Genomic DNA, 19,356 nt, shown 5'->3' with positions numbered 1-19,356 from the left:
GAGGATTCTTTCCCATCCAGGACTGACACTCCAGTTTAACGGCTGCAAAAGTGATTGCATGATCAGAAGCTTGTCCTCTTTTTCTGTCTGTATCAGAGATTACCTGTCCCTCCATATTGTGCCCCTCTGAAACTCCTGGTGGTTTGCTAAATTTGTGTTCAACTGCAAAACACTGTCCCGAGCTATTAGGAGGCTTGAGATCATTCAGTATCATATTTTTAAAGACCAGCTGTGGCATATATGAGAAATATTCTTTTCTGGATAGAACTCTACTGCCCAAGTACAAGCAACCATTTTTTCCAAGTACTTGAATTACATCCCTGACATGTGAATTGTGGTCTTGACACTAGGTTTGATCACACTATTCCAACCACTCCATCTACAGACACATGAACACGGATGTGAAATCTGAGACACACCGGGAAAAAAACTGCACTATGGCAGCTGTCTACAAATGAGCAGGCCAGGCACTGAAAATGATAAATCAGTTCTGTGTAATGTCATATGCCTGCAGCCCTTTAAAGTTGGGACAGTATGACTTCCTAAGAGTTAGTCTGCTATGTGTCCATGGCCTCAGACAGTTTCACTTTGAAGATACGCGATTGTAGCTTGAAAATAATTAAATCCTTTTTCATAAGTCTGGTTTTTCTCAAACCTGTGTAGTTAAGTATTCCTTAGGCAGTATCATTAACTTAGTGCTCCACACCTTTCAAGAAAGCAGCACTTATCAAGGACTAAAGAAAGCAAAAATGTAGTTAATGACAAACAGCATTTTATAAGGATAATACCCTTAAACCACTGAAAATTTGTAAGTTTGTCAATAAACATTCAACCACTAAAGGCTAGAGAATTCTGAAAATCCCATTAAAAGCTCTTGACAAATTTCTAACATGGTTGGGATCTTATTCTAAGACAACAATCCAATCTTATACCACTATCCTAAAATACTAGTCTGACATACTCAGCCCACGAAGGCTTCATTTCTGGACGAACCAGTAAGTCCAAGAGAATAACAGGCATGGCTTTTGAACAGATGACAACCTTGCAGGTTTTGAAGTGAAAGCTAAGCAACCTCCCGAGAGGGTTCCTTTTCTCCTTTCACCTTTAAGGCACAACTTATATTTCCCAATAGCAGCTGCCTATTTCGATGTGTTCCTGTACTTCACTGTGCTCCAACCTACCTTCCACAGTCAAACAATACATGTTGTGATCTCCACTTAAAGCTGCATGCCTCAACAGTCAATTCAAGCACATATGGATGCACACACAATTTTAAGAAAATATTTGTTACCAGAAACTTTCTGGGGGGAAAACCCACAAGTTCTTGAAAGAAACCATATGTGACACCAAATATATATATATTGCTTTCTAGTCATAAAAACCCTAGAACGGTGGTGGGGAATGTTACTCAAACATTTCTCAACTATGTGATGACAACCGAAGAAACACTCTCCTTGTGCTCCTGCTGGCTTTAGGTTAAACATGGGAACGGCTTTTTCAAGTTATGAAGCCTTGCAGTAAAACGGTAACTATGCTGCTGATGTTATGTATAAACCACAGGACACTGGGAGAAGAAACAGAGTATGTTTGGAATTTGTGTGGGAACACATGAAGAAGAAGTAAGGAAACAGATGTTTAAGACCATATATCGATATTTTCTCTGAAAAAAATCAGGAAGCTTGAACACCATTTTTGTTTTTCAGCAGAGCTTTTGGAAAGAGCAAATGGCTTACTTCCACCGATGGGGTTTTAAGTTTGTTTATCCCCTTAATGATGAAAGTTAAATTAACAACAACAACAACAAGTTTCCAAAACATCTGCATAGGTGTGTGTTGGCTGTATGTAAGTTCCCTCCCTACTAACTGTAGCAGGTTACTCAGTATAGCGGCTTTAATTGCTCACCAATCCTCTTGACTAGCACCGGAAGCACAATACCGCTTTTGTGAACCAGAAGCTAATTAACTTGAAGCTCCTTTTCATAGTCTTGAGCATATCGGAATCACTTCAAAAGTTTTTCAGCTCAAAACTTAAGAAGAGAAACAGCACTTGATGAAAATTTTTAAAATATTTAGTGCTTGAGCCAACACTTGCTGAAATCAATGGGAGCCTCCAATGAATTTCAGAGGACTCAAGCCCTTCCCAACATGGATCCACAGGTCTCTAAAACCCAACAATACTAATTTTTCAGAAATAAAGGCCATCAGTTTCACAGTCCTCCTCATTATTTCTACCCAAAATACATTAAAAATGAGACCTTTGCTTTCTGTAAGTCCAGTTGTGCTGTATGCCCCATCCCAGGCACAGAGAACAGCCCAGGTTTTCATCAGAGCACAAGGAAGGCCGGTGCCTAATGGCAGGAGGGCAGAGAGGGCACAACCACCACCCCCAGAGCGTGCCCTGGCTGGCAAGAGGTCCTTCCCTCTGTCAGGAGGACCTGGAGCCACTGTTATGCTCAGAAAAACATCAAAGCAGCACAATTTCAGGATTTAATACAGGAGTAAAGGATACTCCCCGTGTCTCTGCTAAGGCCTTTCCCTGTATACTCTGTAAGAGACTGAAATTACTGCTTATTTTCACACTATTAAGTATGCTCCTAACCGCCTGCAGTTAGCTGCACTGCTCCCTGATTTGTTGAATCCTTCGGGAAAGCACGTTCTAGGACACCAAAGAACCATCACAACTCCTGTTTTATACTGTAAATCATAATTTATTCCTAAATGGTTTTTGCATTTTGAGCATATACAGGAGGATTAAGAAAGAAATTTAGAAAACAACACAATATAGAGTTAAAAACTTTGTTTAAACAGAAAACTAAAGCTTCATATGGCAGTTTTCTTGCCAAAGAACAATTCTTTTTATAAAGATGGTCTTCTCCCATTCATTTTTAAGAAGGCTCACAGATGAAGAGCAACAAGATGTCAAGTGACTTAAAAAAACCTTAAGAAATAATTGGGCACGTGGGTTATTTATCTGGCCTGATTAACACAGGGTGGTCTTGGAGGAGGATTATTCGGTGCAGAGAAGGCAGTTAGTCAAATCCTCTGAAGGAGGTCATGTTGACAGATTCCAGAGTGAGAAACGAATCCTCCTCCAAAGACTGGGAAAAAGAAGATGACTTTAACTTTCTCTTCTCTCAGAAATGACTTGGTTAGAATGACCTTTGAGAACATACTGAAGGGCAAACATTAACCATTGCTACTCCCAAGCCCAGCATTAATATCCTTCCATCGCACCCTGCCTGCAAGCTAGTAAACTTGCATACTGTATGCAAAGCTCAAACCAAAGGCTCATTGAGCTCCAGTGGGAGGCAAAAGTGAGTAGGTCCAGTGTGACAGATACCTCCTCTAAACGTGCCTGAAGTCTGGGTTACCTGTTCAGATCTAGGAAACAGTAACGGTGTAAGAGCTGATCTGAGCCGTCTCAATGGTTCATACAGAGGAAAGCAGGTTTTATACAGTTACTTCTAGCCTGTTAAGCCTCAACCTCAAAACCATCCACACACATAGGAAGAACTGCATGGAAGAAGGACTACCTTTGCATCATAACCATTTAGTGTTTACCTCACTGATGACCCAGACCCCAGACTGCACTCTGTGTGGATGATACAACACCCGATACAAAAGGTCAGAAATACCTGTAGCAGTGAAGCAGCCCAGCGTAAAGCTGGTAGTGTCCCAGCTGAGTGCCTTTCCCTAAATCAGAATTAAAGACGCAAACCTGGATTTTCCCAAAACAAGTATTAGTATGAACTTTCCATTTCCAGATATTACAGACAGTTGCGGTGTTCTGTCTGTGATACTGCACACTTGAAAAGGCTTTTCTCTGCTCCTGATCTAACGGTCACACCTTGCAACTTCGACTTTGAGGTAAGAGAATGGTCTAGATACAGCAGAAAGAAGATGGGAAGTTAAAACAGTACACGAAGCTTTACACTGGAAGGTTTCTTGTATCTTATAATGCACAGGAAATCTCTTATCAGAGACACATACAGAGAGCAGAGGGAAGGGTGGCCAGCAGAGCATTCAGTTCTGTGGGTCTGCAGGGTCACAGAAAGACGATCCCCCAAATGCAAGAGTGCGCGGGGGAGTGTGGGGGGGTGGGTGTATATTTTTCTTAATCCTGAATCTTCAGCAAATTACAAAAATAGGTTTGAGAGGTCAAACTGTGTCCACCACTGGCTTTAGCAAATGTCTTTCCTGCATCCCCTCGGGAAGTGTTCTTTGCACAGACCAAGATGAGCATTTGAATGGATAGTTTTAGATAAATATAAAATATTTAAAACGGAGTCTAAGGAATTCTGTACCATTTTGGGCTTTAAAAAAAATGTCCCCACCATAAGTGGGTCACCATATTGTGTCTTCATTAGAAGAGAGACCGGATAGTCTTTTTCCTGATCCAGTCTCATCTAGCACAGCCCTTCTCAAGGAAAACAAATACTTGTCAATATTTGAAAGACTATTCATCCTAACAAATAACAATGCTTAGCATGCTCTTCTAAAGACACTGAAGCACTTCAGAAAGGTGTGTGGTATTACCTAACTTTCAGATAATGAAAGTCAGTGAATCAAAGCAAGCTCGTTAAGGCACTCTTGACTTTGTTTTACTTCTACCAGTTATGTCAATGGTGTGGTGTACTAACAGACCTACTGATTTCACAGAATCACGGAATCACAGAATCCCAGGTTGGAAGGGACCTCAGGGATCATCTAGTCTAACCTTTCTGGGAAGAGCACAGTCTAGACAAGGTGGCCCAGCACCCTGTCCAGACGACAGGATGCTGTGCAGGATAGGGTAGTACTGTGTCAGCAAGTGTGGCAGAATAAGTGTTCAGTGAAAAGAGCCAGAAAGCTCCAATTGCAGCACAGTCCTGTGCCCTTTCATGAGACATGCTCATCATTGGTGGAAGACAGACTTGCTTTTTTTCCTTAAAACAGGAGACGTAGAAAAAAAATAGAAGAGAAAATTAAAAGGAAAACAGAAAAAACTTGGGAAAAACTTTGGAAATAAAAAAAACATGCAAGACAATCTTGATACCCTGTACCAGTCAGAATTATTGATAGCACAGGTACAACCAAGAAATACGCCTGGAATTGCTGAAATTACCAAAATTGCCAGATACCTACACTCACTACATCACTAAGAGGATACAGCGTTTTCCAATTCATTTGCCCTGAAACACTGAGGATCAGACTATAAGCAGAACAATATGATACTCTATGAAGATATATAAATTATATAGGGGCATCATCTAGCAAGTTTTCTGTAAACTGCAGATCATTTGATTGCTGTATTTCTATAATATGTGCAGGAAGGAAGGGGAAACATCTGAAGTTATTTTTATTTCCCCAAGTCTTCTGGCTATACTGTATGAATGCTAGGGTGGGTCTGGCATTGTCTGAAATGTGTCAGGGTCCTTTTGCATAGCCTCATTTCCTTCTTCCTGTTGCTAGGAAGGATAGTTAAGCATGAAAAGCGCTTGTTTACAGTACAGGACCATCCTGTTAAGCACATGAGTTCTCTTCCTCCATCTCCTTTTAACCAGCCGAGGGTACAGTTGTGTTTATGCTGAAGCCAATAGCACAACTCCAATCAGAGGGGAATTGGAAGAGAAGTTTGAATCTCTGAAGAAGCCCAAACATAACACACTGTGGTATTCTGACCAGAAAAAACTTTATCATGCAAACTGCATCTCTAAATATTTGCAGAACTCATAAATTCACATGCCTCAAACAAACCATTGCCTAGAATGTAATGAATTAGAAGAACCAGAAAAGTAAAACCAAGTCACCTCTCATTGCCTTCTTCTAGGAATCCTCATATAAACATTTGAGTGCATAAGGACAACTGCGTACCTTTTTCCTGCCCCCACCAGAACCAAAATGCACAGGGTACTTGTGAGTTTCCATGACTAGCAGCAGTCTCTGGCCCAGCAAGGGCAGCTGCGGAACCGGCTGGGAAGACCCTTACTCAGGAATTAAAAATCCTAGACTGAATCTACACAACTGAGATTTATAACACAAATAAAAACATGACAAGATACATTCTTGCGTTTAGCTACCACTTCGAAATTAAATTTAACAACAGTTCCACAGCGTTTAAAACAATGTATCTACACTTCCTTTTCATTAAAAAAATCAATTAACAAACCAAGCTATTTTAAAAGAAGATAAAGAGATCAGGAAGTCCTAGACGTTACAAAAGGTAGCTCCGAACGCTTTGATTTCTATGAACTCGTAGATGAAAGAAATCCTCTCCAAACAATACCAAACCTGCTTTTGCATACACTATATTCCATAATCAAAGAATCTCAGCCCTAATCAGGATCCCACAGGCAAACAGAAGTAGTAACCTGAACCCATTTGCCAGGGAGACATTGTTCCCACTTCCTGGCCACCTCAGCCTTGCTCTTTTTTGCTGCTACTGGAGATGTAGATGAGGATGCCTACAGGACATCAGCAAGGATACCTGGAAGACAAGATAGCAGGCTACAGCTGTGGAATCAACCAGAATCAACAGAGGCACCTAATACCAACTCCGTGTGCTGTCAGCCAGCAACAGCCTGGTTGCCAGACGGATGTCGAATCAGTCTGGCACTGAACTGTTGACAGATTCATACTCAGAGGCTCCTATGAAATCTGCTTGTCTGTTATCTTCCTGAAGTTCATCACAAACAGCCTTAAAACATAACCTGACTCAGAGCATTGCTATTGATTTGCTGCTGGGAATTCTGTGATCAGGGCAGGGCAATTCAAACAGATCGCACTTACCCCTGTAAAAAAATAAAAGCATCTATAATTGACGGCTAAGATAAAATTACATTCCCCAGTCTTTCAGTTCACATGCATTAAGTTCCATGACACATCAGGCAGAACCTTCTGACCTAGTTAAATACCTTGTTTAAATGTCGTTATTTCTTCAGTACTATAATTTTCCCAAAGAGAACAGGGGAATAAAAAAGAAACAAAGGGAAAACAAAAGATTGTTGTACCAACAGCAAGTGCCCTTGACTGGCAAGAGAGCTCCTTAGGCTAATGGCATCACTTCACTCAACAACCTCGCACTTACGGTGGAAGTAAGGTATTGGTGGTTGCCTGCAAAAAAAGGGGGGCGGGGGGCGACACGGAAGGTAGAACTGCCCGCCTGGAAAACAGCACCGGGCCTGTGCTGGCCTGGAGACGGAAGGGGCGGCGGGGGGCAGATCCCGGCTGGCGGGAGGTGCCGCTCCTCCGCCGCGATCAAAGCCTGCGGGGTGACAGCAGGGCTGGCCGCCGCCGCGCGGGGGGGGCTCCGGGCCCCCGCCGGCCACCGGGCTGACTGCGGAGCGCTTCAAAAGAAACTCGACGGCTCCCGTCTCGCAAGGGCTCCCGGCGAAAGGAAAAGAGAGAGAGACAGAGAAAAAAAACCCGAAACACCAAAAAAGAGGGAGGAGATACGGCCACGGTGCCCTGCACAGAGGGCGGCCGCATCCTGCGCACCGCTGCGCGCCCGCGGCCCCGGCGCGGCTCCCTTTGGTGCTGCGGCTGTTAACCCTTTCGGCCCGCGCTTCCCGACCACAGCCGCAACGGAGCGCCGCCTCCCAGCGACAAAAGTCATCCCGGCCCCCGCAGCGCCCCGGTCTCACCTGGCGCCGCTCCCGCCCCGACGGGCGCCCTGCACCCCCGCAAACACGGACGGGCCGGCGGGGCGAGGACCCGCGGCTGGGGACGCACCGCACCGCGCACCGCACCGCGGGGCGGGACGGGGCAGCCGCCGCCCCCGCGGGAAGCCGGCCCGCGCTCCTGCCAGCCCGGCCTTTCCGGGCGCGCGGGACGACAGAAAGAGGGACCGCCGTCCCCCCAGACCCACCGCGCTGCCCCCGCAGTACCTCCCGGCAAGGCTGGCCGCCAAGCGCGGAGCCTGCGCCCCAGGGCGCGCAGCCGCCACCACCTCCCCCACCGGGCAGAGCCCGAGCTTACGTGTGAGGATCATGGTCTCCCCGCTGCCGCGGCACCTCCGCGGGGCTGCCTGCCCGCCCGCCTGCGCCCCTGCCCGGCCGCCTGCCCCCGCGGCGGCGGCTCGCCACTGACACCCGGCGCGGAGGGGCGGCGCGGCCGCTCGGCCCCTTCGGGCGCCCCCGCCCCCGCGTCCCGCCCCGCGCCCCGCCCCGCGCCCCGCGCCCCGCGCCGCGCTCCCCCGCCGCGCGGGGAAGGACCCCTGCGCGCAGGCAGGAGCAGCGCGTGCAAGCGCTTACCTGGTCACGACCCATAACTACAAGCAGAAAACGACATACACACTCCCACCCCCCGTCGTTGCGCGGCTGGGGGGTCAAGGGGAACGTCACAAACCAAAGGTGATGCCGTCAAAGGCGATCTAATGGCTTACGTCCCCTTTACTCCTTTGTGATTTTCAATGGCTATCAGCTCTTGCGGTGGCCTTTTAAGCGACAGTGACGTTTATAAAAAGCAGTTAGCAAAGCTCTAACTACTTTTTTTCCAGGAAACGCACAGCAGGGTGCTGATAGAGAAGGCAGCATGGCTCCTTGGTGTTAAACACTGGCGAGGGCCGGGAAGGCCTGAGCAGCCCATGTCAAGCGGGGATGCTGAGCCTTTGCTCTGAAGCGAGCGGTGCGGGGTGGCAAGGGGATGCCGGTGCCTCTGTCCTCGGGCAGCATGCTGAAGAGTGCTGGGAAACATTGAAAATGCCTGGACACCATCAAAGTCCCAGGCTGGACCTGGATGGAAACCAACAAGTGTTTTTGCTATGGGGACCACAGCGCGGCCACGGGCATGGCCTGCAGATAGCAAAGCAAAGCCTGGCTTCATAGCTCTGTGCCTGGGAGTCACTCCCTACACCATTTACTCTTTTGTATATTTTGTGAAGATTATTCAGATGCTTATTTCTTGGTTGACACTCACATTCAGGGCTTTAAAATGGCACAAAATAGATACTTCTGAGCAGCTGCCAAACTATCGGCACGGAAAAGAGTACTGTGAAATTCTGAAAGTATCTGCATCCCATCAAAGGTTGTGATTGGTTCATTTTCTTCCAAGCCAACATCGTATTTTATACTCAACTGGTGTTATTCTAAGATTCAGTTGTCATTTCTGCACTACGATCTGTCAGATATAGAGTATATATAGTGTGGTGCCTGAGTAGGCAATTTGCTGAAGAATAAACATCTCCCGCTTCTATAGGCTGCAGACTGTGGCCAGTTGGCTATTACAGTGTTGTTTCTGGAAACCCCTACATGGCTCCAGGTCATTAATTTACTTTAATAGCCCAGAAGAGGATGGAACTGTACTATATCTTCGAGCTTGACTTTACATATGTTACCCGCTTAATCAATTACCCCTTCATATCTAAACTCCCTCCAGCTCTTTTTGGCTTAGCCACATTTACCTGCATTTTTGAATGCTTCGTGTAGAGCACCAGGATATATGTTTACAAGGTAGGTCAGGCCCGTAGAATGTTAATTCTTAGCTCTAACACAGGGAAGACAGGCATATGTTACGCCCCAGCTGTTGAACAGGCAAGGTGATCTCAGTCTAATTGGCTTTCTGTGTGCATCGTCTGTACTTTTATGCACTTAATAGACTAGGAAGTGACAGAATAGTCATGACAAGAGATGGAAAACACTGGATGCACATTGTGTGTGAGTTTCAGAGTCTGAATTCTAGAAAAGAGAAATTGTTTCTCCAATAAGCATCCTCAAAAGGAAGGGGGAAAAAAATTATCCAGAGCGTGTAGGAAAGCATGCTGGTACTCAGGCGTTTCCATCACAATGGTAATGCTGGAACCAGAAGACCAGCGTGTGTCAAGTTAGTACCCCCGGTAAAAAGCAGGGTTTGTTCTTGTCAACGTTGACTGCCTAGGCTGCTTCCTGGACCAAGCCTGCATCTCTGTATAGGAAGCTTTTGTACAGGACCCACAGGAAGCTTTTGAAGAAGGAGAGAATGGACTTTTGCTCTGCGGAAAAAAATGGGACGGGCTTGGAGGACTTGGCAGTGTGAAAGGGAACTGAAAAAAGCTGAGAGGAGGAGATGTGTATGGCAGTGAAGTAAAATCCAAAGGATTGTGTGATAGATGCGAAACAAGAATTTGAAGTCAGTTTTGTTCGAGGACTCTGAAAGGGGTGAGTGGCAAGATCAGTGAATGCATGACAAGTATGGCCCAGACACGAGATGGGAAGCTCTCAGTAGTTAAATCAAGGGTTGTCATTCTCACTTCTACAACTTTGTAAAATAGCAAATGAAAGGTGATTATGCTGATGATAAAACACTGTGTGCTTTATTTCAGCTCTCCGGTTCTGCTTGCAAAGCTAATCAGCTCCCAGAGTAGAGGAGGAATCTCCATCCTCATTTAGTCTTTGTGGATTCCCTCAGCAATGTCAGAACCAGCGACTTTTGTGATGGAGCAGCCTGTCTGCTGGGATCGTGCCTAAATAGATGCCGGAGGATTATCACTGACCTGGATTAGATTCTTGCTGGTAATCTGAAAGAGAAAGGCTTTGATTCTAGTCTGTTATCAACCCTTAAAGACATGCAGTCTCTCTGGCTTGCATTTTAACTTGGAATTCTATAGGGCTGCTTAAGCAGGCGTATTTTCGGAGCTGAAAAGCAAGGCACCAGTCTCGCATTTGCTGGAAAACGTGCTCAGAGGAGCATTCCACCTGAGGCATGGGTGTTTAGCAGGCTACAACCACCCTAATCACTCATCCGGCTTTAAAGAGCATTGTGAAATCGGTAGAGCTTTGGCCTTTAATATTTTTATTTCTTTATCTCTCTGGCTATTCAAAGAGCAGGCAGCTGCCTGACCAAGACGGAGACGCAGGATTTTAGAAGTAGCCTGCCTAAGAGGATTGTTTCTGTGGAGTACTGTTATCCTTAATGCAATCAATGAGCTCTGGCTGGATGGTAAAATAATTGTAAAGGATTGCCCGACAGGCACAATTACTCACTTTAAAAGGTGAATTCTCCTTCTGTTGTAACTGCATAAGGGAGTGATTCGCAGGACGCGTCTAATAATAAGGACTTGATTGTCCTCTGTTTTCCCTCCCAGGCCCAAATGCCTTAATGGTTAACTGTACCCTTGTCATCCTGTTCCTTCTAAATAGTGCAGTACACAGAGAAGTCCCAATTTGTAATTAGTCAACTGACCTGCTGGTACAAACACAGGATTGTCAGACACATGATTGCAATTCTAAACGCTAGTATTAATATCCTCTTAGGAACAGCATGATAGATTACAGAGCAGTTTCAGCCCGAGTTTCCAGGCCTCTGGCTCTAGGCTTGTGTTCCTTGTCGACTGGGGTATCTGTGTGTAGTATTTCCACAGTCCAAAGGACGTTCATGTTCCAACCATTGTCAGTGAAATAATTAAGTTTGCATTTTCTAGCACTTGACTTTACTGCAAAGTAATTATTTAAAGGAGTCTGTAATTGTTCAGGCCTCTTGACAGAGAGTGTTTGCACTATCACTTCTCAGAGATAAGCAGTATGGAGAGTGCCGTGCTTTCAGAGAAGGGAAGCTTTTGTTTCACCTACTAAAGAATCACAAAATGAAATAAAGCATCTTTCTGAAGTAGTTTTTCACAAAATACGTAGTAAAGTCATTATATTATAGGTGCTGCTCTACTGCTTGTAATTGATGGGCTCCCTGCTCTAGAAATCTTCCTTTAGAAATAAGTAGTATTAGAAATATTACTGGCTCGTCAGGTATAGGGGACTCTTGTATTTGATCCCAGGCAACATCTAGTGCTTTTTTTCTTTTCTTTTAACAGTAGATAATAAAGAAAATTAACTTTGCCTTATTCTTTCTGGTGCATATAACTGGCTATTTTAATAGGAGTGATAAGTAAGGTCTATACTTTTGTCTGCTTTTGAATGCCCTCAAACACCATGAGTTCAACAGTTCAGGCTGAAAATGAAATTATCAGGTTCACGCTGTAGTTAAGAAAGAAAGGCTCTATTATATTGGTGCACAAAAGGATGAGAAATAAAAATTAATTATATAGCTTGACAAAGGTACGATTTGGTAAAATATAAATACAGATACACTGAAATAGGAGGAGGAGATAAAATAAATATTTTCAGTCCATTTTAAACACAGAAGGTAAGCTCCTTGGCTTAGATGGAGTACCATTGGTTTATAGAAATCAGTGGAGATGTATAACATCTTTCCCATACTGTGTTTAAGATGCTGCCACTGGTGATGATTTATTTTTTGAAGGTTGCAGAATTTTCTACTGTTAATGGGTCTGCCTTCCCTTCATTTAAAAGCTATATTTTTACATTTAAAAAGGTGATTCACCTTTGGAAAAATAACCAACTGAATTTAACTTTCAAGAAAGTAGGGAAAGCAGATTTGGGTAAACTAAACCTTATTTAGAAGAAGTGCTAGAGGAGGGTGGTTAGAACTTCTAACCTGTGATGAAGGCTCAGAGATGATACAGAGGAAATCCATAGCTTGTGGTGTGTAGAAAAAAATGCTCCTTCCTTTTACACCAAAAATTCAGAATAACTGCTCATTTACTGATAAAGACAGCATCCACAATTGATCACTACTTCACAACAAGGAATCTGAACCTGAAATTACCAGGACTAAAACCTCTGCATGTATGTGGTGGAAGTGGTCGTGCCAGCGAGACCTAATGGATATGCAGGTCACAGGGACCAGCTCTAACACACTCCATTAGAGAAAGCTGTAACAGAAGTCTGGCCTTGCCAAGGCACCATCCCCAGGTTTAGCTGTGGTAGCTGCCTTGGTGGCTGTGTGACAGCAGAGCTCCGTGGCACCAGGGATCATCCTTGGCCCCTCTCCTTTCTTTGTGGGTCATTTGAATGGCAGCAGCTGTGCCTGGATTTGCACCCCTGCTTCTCTTCCTCCGCGCTTACAAGTCATGGTGAGCAATGAAGTGGGAGAGGAAGGCAACACAAAGGATGCTTTTACTCAAAATACATATTACAGAATGATCAAAAGATGAACAGCTTGATGATGATGTATAATGGAGGCAGGATATATATCTCAGCTTTGTGTTGCTTGGGAAGGAAGAGGTTTTTTTCAGACCAACGCTCTTGTTTTCACTCTGTGTTCATGTGACAGCACCTACATCATTACTAAATCAACCAGCTCTTCCCTCTTAATTTTTAAGCAGATAGATTTTATCTTCCACCTTTAAAACCACCAGTTTTCAAGGCATTCCAATGGTAAGATGTGTTGTTTTTTTTTAAAATCTCATTCAGTATTCATGCATGACCTCCAGTCTGATGAAGGAAAAAGGTCAGCTTTCACAGAGAGGCAACAGTAACCTTCATTAAAACAAGATGTAAGATGCAAGTTGCCCACTAAAGTAGACGAAAACTGAAAGACTGGTGCCTTAAACATGTCAAAATGGTGGTTAAAAATTGGTTTATGAAGCAGCTGTGTTGTTACAATACACATGAGATGCTAGATTTTTCAGCATGATACTCTAGGACAGACCATGTCAGCCGTGCAGTGCCCAGATGGTGTTAAAAGGAGTAGAAGGGAGGGAAAGGAAGTTGTGGTTTTTTTTTTTTTTTAATTTGTTTGTTTGTTTAATTACAGTAAGTAAAAAAATTATGAATAATGAAAGATTTCCTTTCAGGAACAAAGTTTTTCTTACTTCCATCTTCCATCTTGTGTGATCCAAGGCTTTTTAGTTAAATGAACTCTATATTCATTAAACTTATTTCCTCTGGAGGAAATAGGCACATGCATCCACCTGGACCAGTTGACCCATTATGTGAAAGACTGCTGCTGTTTTAGCCTTGGGGAATCTCCAGGACTCAGGAAATCATTTTAAACCCATGACTCAATAAAGCACAATAACTATGGCAACTGGAACACATACACTGTGATGGCTAATTTCACCTCAGCATTCGTAAGGGGAGGTACTAGCTTGATACTATAGTGTGGAGAGTAGCTATTGTTAATGTAATGTGAAGCAATAGAGACAGGGAAGAAGGAAAACATGTGTAATAAGCCCAGTGAACAAAATCAGGCCTGGTGTAAATCAGGAGAGATTTGTAATCCTTCTTGGTCCTGTTCTTGACGGCACACTAGACTGAGACTCAAAATACCTAACTGCAGCCTTGTCCTGTTTTAATTTATTGGGCAGCCTTGGTCTATCCATTCCCTTTCTCATACTTCATTTTTCCCTAGATAAAATAGGGAGAATAACATGTGCCTCTTTTGTAAAGCCCTTGAGATGTACTGTGGAAAGTGCTGTATGAGATTATTATGCCTAATCAAAATCTTCTTGCAGTTTGACTGCTTCATTCATTGTCCATGCCCATGCTCTTGCTTCTTGTAACTAAAAAACAGCTTACAGCAGCAATTACCTTGTGTTTTACTAGGAGATGTGTAGATGCAGACAGTTACTTAAGAGGACCTTAAGTAACTTGCTGGAGTGTCAACACCCATAATGATGTCTGAGGAAAGACGAGAGAAGTGGAGGGGGAAGCTAGCTGTCTTGCCAGCAAGAACAAACTGAGTTGGAGAAGATTTATTAGGTGTATATTACCCAGATAAATGTGATCCTGACTTGAATGAGAGCCAGCAATAGCAAGGGGAGAGGGTCAGGCAGAAAGCAAGTGGCTGTTTGGCCTTCATCAACAGATTCAAGACCTGACGGGGATTAGGAGGAGTAACAGAATTGTTGGAGTGTTCATTCATCACTCGAAAATTTAGGATTATGAATTCTAAATGGATGGCCAGTTTAGCTGCAAAATGCTTCCTCCTCCTCCATGCTACATTTCTCTTTTTAGGCCCGCATGTTACAGAGAGCGAGAGTGCTGTGTGATATTATTTGTGAACATGATACAATACATAGAAGTGACTGACAGGTTAATAGGAGCTTGCATGTTTTAAAAACAAAGACACATATTCTGTTACATGACCACAAGAAAAAGAAACATGGAAAGCGGTTAGTTTGCTTTCATATTTCAACACTGTCACATTATGAAGGGCTACCTTTTTCACACTGCTTGTTTCTGAGGTTTTACTTGTGCCTTCATATCATTTTACAAAGAGACATGGTAAACGAGTTTGTTCCTGAGAGAGCAAATCTCTCATATCTAACCTTAGCCCAGAGCAGTTTTTAAATATCTAAATTCTGAGTAACAATAACAACAGAATGAACCCAACAAAAGAAAAAGAGATTCTTTTACTCTTCCTTAATACTGGGAACATTTGAAAGAGGATTGTTTTCACTAAAGCAAAAAAAATTCAGGGTCCTCTCATATTCTGAATGCCTTTTTAATCAGACTTCAAAATGCAAAGCCGAGTAGCAGTGACTGGAGAATGCTTTACCTAAATCTCTTTCTCCAGTACACCTGGCAAACTGAGTTTACCTGGCTGTTATATTAAACTTTACAGCAGTTCTGTCACTAAAGCAACAGAGCAAAATTCACTTGCTCTTACTTCAGATAAAAAAATGCAATGGAGCAGATTCTCTGCTGTTGTAGATGGTTGTTTTGGAAGCCTGTGATTGCACAGTAATTTGCAAGAGCTAAGGAGCTACGTGTGTAACACTGTTAAACACAAACATTTTGTTCTAGTGTAATGCAGATTTAGCTTCCAGATAACAGGCTTACTCATTCTATAGCAAAAAATTCACATTTTTATACGACACCTTTAGTATAGTAACAAATGCATCGTGAAGAACCCCTTTCTTCCCCTATCACCACCAATTGTCCAGCTGCCCTGGTAATGTGATGTGCCCTGCGGGGATCTGGCAAACTGCGTACACGGAACAGATACAGCTCTGATGTTTTTAAAACCTTTTTGCCATTGGATTCATTGGGTCTATTGTTTCTGATGGTTTTACTGAAGATCCATTAACATATACGATGGGTGGTACAAAACAATAAGCCTTTAAATAGATATGGAACCTAATTATTTCTTCATGGACCCCAGTTAAATGTATGAACAACATTATTTATAGGATGTGGTGCCAACAAGGGTATGGGTCATTTCTGGTCTTGTACTTCCAAGATGAGAAGGACCTGTTTTGAGAAAAGTAACACAGGAGAAAAGAGTCTGATTCAGCTAACCTGCTTTTTGTTTGATCACAACTTCAGAGAGTTTAAGGCAGCCAGGGACATACCTGTGCTGGGATCAATGGAGCAAGTGATTAACAGTGATAGGATGTCCTGCACCTTTCATGCTCAAAACCAGAACTTTCTCTCCTTTGAAACAAGAGCCTTTACATCACTCAGTAGAATTATATTTCTCATGAGCAGCATTAGAGTACAGAAATAGTCTCAATTTCCTTTGCTGAGGAATCTTTATTTTTTCCAGATACAGAAGGTCTATTAAACCTCAAGATTAACAGTGCTCCTGGCATCTGACTTTTAGTCAGGAAGTATAAACAATGACTTGAAAGGTGTATATGCAGAACTTTCCATCTGATTTACCAGTAGCTCTTTAGAATCTGTCATGCATGTCATATTGACCTTACAAACTTAATTACCTAAGCTCTAAGAAACCACATGCTTGCCTCTCAGCTCCTTAATGTAAATCAGTGACAACATTAAGAAAAAGCCCTAACAAAAAACATCCTGAAACATCCTGAAAAATTAGATTCTAACAGGTCAGGATATGGATTTTTTCAGCTGATGAAGTGAATTGAATTCTTTGGAAAATATTTGGAAATAAAAGCCACATCCAATTGGCTTAGGGTGCAAGAATACCACGTGTCAAAAAATTATGAGCCAGATCCCCCAAAATCATAGACTGTCTTGAAAGTAATAACTTTCAAACATACATTTTAGAAACTGTTTTTATATTAAAGACAAGAATTTTATCTGATTGCCAATATGTGAAAACTGAATCAGACCGAAAACTGGTGTTTACCTCTGTGTTAGGTAGCTATCTGAAGAGTTTGGTAGCTTATCTCCTTTGCTATTTCTGTTGCATTTCAGAAAGTTAGCTGCCTTCATCATGAGATTGAAGCCACGTGGGAAACTTCCTGGCTAGCGTACAAAATGAGAACAGGGACAATTCATCCTTAGCTTTGCTTCCGAGAGAGCAAGCTATTGTCCACCAAGGCAAGTTTTTAGCTAACCAGGGATTCTTGTGTGATCCATCTGCTTCTGACGGGCAGAACAGCTGCCTGCATTACCTTCTGATAACACCTTTTTTCCCCTAAGTCATGCAAAGACCTCTGTGCCTGGAATAAGAGTTTCTCATCTTTATGACTGTAGCACCTCTGCTGGGTATTTCTTTCACCTGCTGCCAGTTTCTTCACCTCTTTTCTTCCATTTCTTTTCCTTCTATTTCCCTCTTCCTCTTCTTTTTCCCTTTTACCCTTTCATATTGGTAGCTGCTACCAATAGTGATTGTGAGGGGTAGAAGTGCCCTCCTAAGTTCTTTTCCTCATCTCCTCTTCCTTTGGCCAATGCAAGTGAAAAGCAGACAGAACATTAGATCCAGGGCTGTTGAACAGTGTTCCCCAATGAGGGAAAAGGGAAAGACATACAAACAAAAAAAATATATCTGGTTTCTAGGAGGAACTGTGAATCTAGAACTCAAAATGAAAATATAGGAAGACTGAGATATGAGATCACTGCTAGACTGAGAGAACTGTGACTGAGCGAACTGCAATTGTACCGCAAATGCAAGTCTAGCAATTAATGTAACGCTTCCATGGAGCCAGGTGATACCCAGCACTCAGAACCCTTGGATATGAACAAATGTAGTAAATGAAACAGGAAGGGAACAGCCTTCAAGTATCCTGCTGAATTTCTGCTAGTATTGCTTTGTATAGCAATTAGTTAGGGCAGAAATCATCAGAGTGCAGAGAGTATAATGTAAAAAAAATATACCATTTTATAGCTACTCTATAACGTAGTGCAGAGCACAATGGAAAGCTCAGACGATTACGATGGGTTGGTCTGCTTGTCTTGAAATAGTATTTGTCATATTGCATGATCCCCTTCCGTGATTAAAGAGAGTTTTGTTTTTTTCAGGGTAAAAAAGAATTTAAACCTTGTTTGTGCAAATTCATGTATGCAGCTCTATTTGGGTTGAAGTGAAATTTGAGTGTATAAATGCTTGCAGGATCATGGCCTTAGTTTTTAGGTGATGGATTTTCAGGCTTTTTAACAGACCATTTTTGTGATCTCAGCCACACTTCATTTGAAACTCTTATCCTCATTCCATTAAGAATAGCTTCTCAAGAATGGAAAGCTGATGCTTTACCCTCTGGCCACTTGTACCTACTATTTCTGATCTGGCTGATAATGCCAGAAATCAAAGTATAGATTCTCAGAACAGCAAGGCTTTTCATAGTGGTCTCTGCATGAAAAGTCCATGTGTCAGCTGAGAAAATGAATTTCTAATAATAGTTGGCACTGAATGAGTGGTTTGTCTCAAAGGAGTGCACCAAGCACTGGGTATCTGATCTTTGTAACACTGAAATAGGTTTCGCCTATTTGGATGATCTTTGTCTTAGCCATCTTTATATCAAGAAGCTTACACTAGATATGATTTCCTCAAAATCAACACAGGGCTTTTTTTTTTTTAATAAGGAAATAAAAACACAGTAGGGATATTTGAATTGGTGTCCTCAATAGTGTTTTTCTGTTGGACAGGGAACAAAATTTTCTGTGCCTGTTTAAAATTCTGGAGAACTTTATCTTACTTTTTTAAGCCAGGCAAATAGTATGCAACATTCTCTATGCGTGAGTTTAATATATCTTTTTGAGATATTACCTATGAATGTGATGTCCTTTTCATTCTATACTTAATTAGTCAGCATCATTTTCAGGACATGCTACATTGCAAGCTCCATGGGAGCTTGTGAATCAACCTTGTGAATGTGGCTCTGCAATTTGCAGTGTTAGCAAATAAAGGCTCTTAGATTTCCTTGTTAACGTAGACTGTGTATGCGTATACTGTAAAGAAACATGTATACTCTGTAAGGCTGATTTAGAAATTAATACCTCTATTTTGCTCTAGATTTGAAATAGCAATCTGAAAGAATAAAGGTATGCATTAAAAGGCTGATTAGTTATTCTTGGTTCATACAGCAGCAGTTTTAAAAGACAAGCATTCCTTCACAGGCTAAAGATGAATCAAAGTTCTCCAATTCCTGTAAAAATGTGTGTCTCTACAGTCCTAGTTTGTTCTGGATCAATTCCAGTGCATTGTGACAATGGGAGCTAGAAAGGAAAACTCAAGAGGGTATTTTTAATCACTTTTACCTCTATTAACAATGTGATGCTATTTCCATTGTTCCTGTTATAAAAATAAGGAGCTGACATGTTCCCCAGAATTGATTATTCTGTTTTAGTCAACAGATCAGCCGTCAAGACATTGCAGCCTATCAGGAAAGGGAGTGGAAAGGAGCAAACAG

General features: G+C 42.6%; 1 protein-coding gene across 5 annotated transcripts in view; it reads right to left on the bottom strand.

Annotated features, from left to right (window-relative positions):
• Positions 1 to 19,356, bottom strand: part of DLC1 (DLC1 Rho GTPase activating protein) — a 242,579-nt gene that overhangs the window by 31,411 nt on the left and 191,812 nt on the right. The window contains exon 1 of one of the 5 annotated variants that reach the window (XM_075091415.1): positions 7,956 to 8,065. The exons of the other annotated variants lie outside the window; for them this stretch is intronic. Within the exon in view, the coding sequence (XP_074947516.1) occupies positions 7,956 to 7,968 (13 nt within the window). The 5' untranslated portion in view covers positions 7,969 to 8,065. Of the gene's footprint in view, positions 1 to 7,955; positions 8,066 to 19,356 lie in introns of those variants that run through there. 5 annotated transcript variants of the gene reach the window in all.

The sequence above is a fragment of the Phalacrocorax aristotelis genome, chromosome 4 (assembly GCF_949628215.1).
Source record: "Phalacrocorax aristotelis chromosome 4, bGulAri2.1, whole genome shotgun sequence".
NCBI lineage: Eukaryota > Metazoa > Chordata > Aves > Suliformes > Phalacrocoracidae > Phalacrocorax > Phalacrocorax aristotelis.
Note: the sequence above shows the minus strand (reverse complement) of the source record. Positions and strands in the feature narration are given on the sequence as shown.